The sequence below is a fragment of the Hipposideros armiger genome, unplaced genomic scaffold, assembly GCF_001890085.2.
Source record: "Hipposideros armiger isolate ML-2016 unplaced genomic scaffold, ASM189008v1 scaffold_47, whole genome shotgun sequence".
Taxonomy (NCBI): Eukaryota; Metazoa; Chordata; class Mammalia; order Chiroptera; family Hipposideridae; genus Hipposideros; species Hipposideros armiger.
The window spans coordinates 4,706,394-4,711,797 of NW_017731397.1; the positions used below are offsets into that span (position 1 = coordinate 4,706,394).

Here is a 5,404-nt window from a genome sequence, read left to right on the forward strand (position 1 = left end):
GGCGCCATCCACAGGGTTTGGGCAGCTCACTCTGTGTGTTTGTGTCTTCTCAGCTCACGCTCCATACTTTGACCTGCTATGAGGAGCTGGTGACTTTCCTTCAACAAAGCGTCCAGCAGGTATGAACAATGGTTTAGTTTGTGGGATGGGCATTGTTAAGCCTTCTCCTTTGTTTGTGGAACAGATGCTGGTGAACTGGAGTTGTTCCCCTCACCCCCAAGCTGGGGTTGGGGGTTTGGGTATCCGAGAGGCTGGGAGGAGCCCATGCTGGCCCTGGGCGCCGTGGCTGAGGGCGGTGGTTTAGGCTGGAGAAGAGTGGACTTGGGGGAAAGGGAGCCAATCTCTGCCATTGCATCCTTGAGGGCTGGCCATGGCCACAAGGTACAGGGGGCTGCAGAAAGCAGAGCTGGGATGGAGCGGGGTCTGAGTGAAGGGAAGCAGCTGACAGACTGTGGTTATGGGAGCTTGCCTTTCTGTCTGAGGTGGGCAGCCACCTCTGGAAGCAAAGAACCCTTTGTGAGTGAGTGGTGCCCAGCAGCAGCTGGAGAGTTGATGAGAACATGGGTTTCTGGGCTGGGCTGGAGGTCCGAGCACCGTCGATGGAGACCCTGCTCTGTACAGGCCCTCCCTTGGTGTCCCCGGAGGCAGGGCGGGGCCAGGCAGGGCCTCTGGAGCACCCCGTCAGCTGGAGGAGATCCGTGCACCCACTCTTGGCTGTGAGACGGGGCGGAGCTCAGCCAGGTCCTGGGAGCAGCTGTCAAGGGCAGAGGGCAGTCAGAGTGGGGCTGTCGCCTCATGGTTTTGTGGAGGATGGATGGAGTTGAACGCTCCAGGGGTAAAGAACGTGGTTTCTGGAGCCATTGGCTTGGGTTTGCGCTTCGGGTACTCCCTTAGCAGCTCTGTGACCGTGTGCAACTTGCTTAACCCCTCCGTACCTCGGTTTCCCCATCTGCACAGAGTGGGTGATAATTGTAGTGCCTGTCTCAGCACTGTGCAGGGTGCCCTGCCTCATGTTCTCGGGGTTGTTAGCGTTCCGTATATATTGTGATCACCGTTGTCATGGTTATTTAAGGCAGCCTTGGGACAGGTTAGTTATAGACACAGAGAAATGAGAGAGGGGAGCCTTTCCGAGGGAGGGTGCAGCGTGAGCCAGGACAGGAGACTGATGGCCTCTGCGATCCCCACCTGCAAAGCCTCACAGTTCTGTCGTCCCGTCCGTCGTCATGTGTCAGGAAGGAGAGAGCTCTAAGCCACGCCCTCCTGGGGTGCAGGCTGACCCCCGGCACCACCGCCTCTTTGCCTGTCCTTCAGCCTCTGGGCTTGGCTCTTTTAGGCTCCAGAGAAGGCGTTGGAGGATTTGGTGGTGAGCCTGGAGGCTGGGAGCAGGCTGGGCACTCCTGCTGCCACAGTGCCCTTCCCTGGCACACTTCACTGAGGAGGCTGAGGGTCGGCACAGACTGGGAAGTGTCCCGGCCCTGAGAGCACAGAGGCCCCTTGGGTAGGAAAGTGGGATGTGCCCTGAGGCCATGGGAGGCAGGTGTGCTGTCTTTGGGGCACTGGTACCCAGAGCTGTTGCCTCAGGTTGGCACAGCCCAAGGAGAGACCCGGAGCTGGGCCCTGGTGCCCAGCGTAGGACGCTGCCTTTCTGCACTGGCTGCTCTAGCTGACCTGTCCGGGAGGTACGTGGGAGGAGTGCGGATGTGTGGGGGGGTCCTGGCCTGGGTGTGGGGAGACCCCGGCTGGCCATCACATGCTGCTTGTCCCTGACTCTCTCTGGTTCTCCATAGACATAGCCCAGTGGGCTGTCTGCCAGCGCAGGGCACCCCCCGCCTGGCCCAGTGCAGCTTTGGGGGCCTGGAGAAGGGGCCCGGGGACCTCCTTTGGTTTATTCCTGGGTCACATGTGGCCTCAGAAGAGTCACTGGGCTTCAGTTGCCTCAAGTGGAAAATGGAAGCTGGACCAATTAACAGATAACTTCCCACTCTTCACCATCCAGCCGTGGTTCTTCAAGAAGAAACTTGAATGTATGGGGAAAAATGTCTTCCAAATTAGGTACCAGGAGCTCTCAATAAGCAGGAAGGAAACCTATTAATAAATACTTACAGAGCATTGTGACAACGAAGCAGTGCATCTGAGAGATGAGCAAAGCCTGATTACATCCGAGTGCGCAACGTGACCAGGGCCAGGCCAAGGGCACCTGTGTTCACACTGTCAGGTGAAGCAGATCGTGGGGCCACCGAGGCCAGCAGAGGGAAGTGCCTACTGAGGCTTCTGGGGGCGAGGTGGGGGTGGGGCGGGGTGATTGCTCACGTGACCCAAGGCTCTGAGGCTTGTCACTGCCCCTGATGATGGCCCCTGGAGGCCCCTTGGCACCAAGGTCTTTTCATCCTTGTCTTCCCTCTTTCCCCTGGCCTGTATCCCCAGGGTTTTGGTGAAGCCCAAGCAAGACAGTGACTGCGAAGGAGGCTCAGGGTGTGGGGCCTGCGCCAGAGCAGAGAGCTGCCTTTTTTCTGTCAGCCTCCGGGCTCAGAGTGATTCCCCCGTCACCGGGCTCTGGTCCCTGCGTACAGGCGGTCAACATTTGGTCCTCCTCACTGTGGAAGGCCGTGTTTTTCCCTGCCGTTTAATTTATGTTTTTGCTGGAAGCCTCTGAGCTGCCTCAGCACTACCCTCACCAAATTCATTTTTCATGGCCTGGGCCTAAGAGGGGTTCCTCGTGCCAGGCCTGGAAATGAACACTGTACCATCTCTGCCCAAAATAAATAGCCTCCTTGCTGTGCTTTCATTACTACTCACTCTCTGGGCAACGTGTCTGGCTGGGTCCCCGTGAGCTGGGGCCCGGGGGGCAGGGGGGTGGGGAGGAATGCGCCTCTGCCCCGGCCTCAGGTTTCCCCAGGTCAGAGCAGCGCGGGGGGAGTGCCCCTTCTTCTCAAGCGAGACCAGACGTTTCTCCGGACCCTAACCGTGGTTTCCAGCCCAACTGCCTGCCTGATGTCTCCTTTCAATGCAGGCGCCTGGCCCTGTGGCCTCCCATGTCTTGGCAGCTTGAATTTGATGAGATAATTTTTTAAATGTTTTTTAAAAACAGAATGGAGTATTGGTGCCATTCTTTAGTCATGTTCCGGCAAGGGCCAGAAGCCCAGGGGGGAGGGAAGGTCATTTCCCCACCTTCTGCCGTCTCCCCTAACCCGTCCACATGGAGGGCACGGCCAGGGCTCCTGCTAAGGTCCCCTTGAGGGTGTGCCAGCCACGGTGGAAAAGGCTGGCCCGAGTAGTAATAGCAGCTCTCCACACTTACAGAGAGTTAGGGCTTACAACGGGCTTCTGTGTCCGTTACTTCCTTGCAGTTGGCAAGTAGACAGGCATTGCAGGCACGGCGGAGGGGGACGCGGAGTGGGAAAGTGTCGTGGCTTCTTCAAGACAGTGTGCAAGTCCACGGCAGAAGTCCGTAGGCATGTCAGGAGGGGAAACAGACTAAGAGAACTTCGTCACTCCCTAAGGCAGCGGTTCTCAACCTCCCTAATGCCACGACCCCTTAATACAGTTCCTCATGTTGTGGTGACCCCCAACCGTAAAATTATTTTCGTTGCTACTCTATAACTGCAATTTTGCTACTGTTATGAATCGTAATGTAAATATCTTTTTGTTTTCTGATGGTCTTAGGCGACCCCTGTGAAAGGGTCNCCCTGTATTCATTTTACTCGGCGGCACCACTGTGTGCCCACTAAATACCCAGAGGTCACCCCAGATCCTTCCTCTCCCACATCCCCACGCCCTGTGACGTCTAAGTCACCAGCGAGTCAGGCTGCTTTCCCCTCTGCACCTGTGGTCTTATTTCCTTACGGCAGGTGGGGTTCTGGCCACCTGCTGGCGTGAGCCATTGTCTCCAGGGGCCTGGGTGTCAGGACTGGGCGAGGCCTGGGCAGTGCAGTGCCATGCCTTTATCAGGGTGGCTTTCTTTCCTCAGGATGGCAGCAGTTCTGGAGCTCAGCCCTTACACACACCTCGGGCCCTGCCAAGTCTCCGAGTCCCCTTTGCTCCTCCTCCAGCCCCGCCCAGGGCCCCTCCCTCAAGGCTCTCCCCTGGTCTTCATCTGAGGAGGTACCTCCCAGGCTCCCACGGAGCCTCTCTGGGTGGCAGAGGAAAGGATGGGCCATCTGCCACAGGGCTGCGCCGTCCCTGGCTTGTGTCCCCACGGGCATAAACGCATTCCCTTTTTTGTCCTCAGGCAGCTGCAGCCTTCAAACACCCGCAGAACCCACTGCCTGGCCTTGGCCATCTCGGACATTGTGTGGCGAGCTGGGGGCCACGAGAGAGCTGTGGTCACACTGTAAGTGCGTCCCAGGGCTGTGTCGCCACCACTCAACCTCAGGCCGGCACAGCTGCAGGCAAGCGACTGTGTGCTGTCTGGGGATAAGGGCCGCATCTGTGTGTCCTCCCCGACCCCTGCCCTGTGCCCCATGCTGCGACGAGCTCCGAGAGTCAGCCTGATGTGCTGGGCAGCCCTGCCCTGGGAGGGGGCCCAGGCCCTCCCCACAGCTCTGTTCTCAGCTCGGGACAGGGTTTGGATCTGCCCTGCCTCCCTCCTGGAGTTCAGGGGGATGGAACCTGCCTGAGCAAAGCTCTGAGCTGGGCAGCCTGCTCCCCTCTATGTGATTCTGATCCAGGGGTCTTGGAAAACAGCCCCTCAGCTGACCCAGTCACCTTGCAGATTTGTACCCTCTCCCCAGTCCCCAGAGCACGCGCTGGTCTGTTGGTTGGATCCCTGTTCCTTTGAGGAGGAGACTCAAAGAGGCCCTACAGCGGTTGATGCTGTAGCCCTGCTACCTCCTGCCTACCCCGGATGGAGGACGTCACCCTCATACCCCACATGGCTGGCTGGCTGGGTCTTCGGCCTGACCCTTCAGTGTGGAAGCGTCCCCTGCTCCCAGCGGTGTGGCTAAGCTTTAGTAAAAGGGGTGCCTTTCCCCAACGCTGTCACTTCTTGCTGTGTGACCTTGGGCAATTGACTCAACTTCTCTGTGCCCCATCTGTTTGCTCATCTGGAGGATGGGGAGGATAAGGGTTACTTAGTTGGCTGATTGTGAGGGAATTCAATGAGTCACTATAAATGAAATGATGTACAATAAGTGATAATATCTACCCGTCTTAATCATTTTTTCATATACGTAAACAATAAATACTAATAAATGTGGCGTGCTTAGGATACTGTCTGCCTCATACCAAGTGCCATGTCAGCGTAGGTGTTAATTACCATTATCGGTAGTGTCCGTATATGGCGTTTTTCCTTGGTACCCACGTTCCAGTTCCCTGATTAACCCTGGCCTTTAGGATCTGCCCGGCAGCCCCGAGAGCAGATGGAGCAAAACTTCAATTTCTCCGTTTTACAGACTAGGACACAGAA

The 5,404-nt window shown here is 57.2% G+C and overlaps 1 protein-coding gene across 1 annotated transcript in view; it reads left to right on the top strand.

Annotated features, from left to right (window-relative positions):
• MINDY4 (MINDY lysine 48 deubiquitinase 4) overlaps positions 1-5,404 on the top strand; it is a 129,444-nt gene that overhangs the window by 84,253 nt on the left and 39,787 nt on the right. The window contains exon 9 of the mRNA XM_019639880.1: positions 4,229-4,330. Coding sequence (XP_019495425.1) covers positions 4,229-4,330 — 102 coding nt within the window. The remainder of the gene's footprint in view (positions 1-4,228; positions 4,331-5,404) is intronic.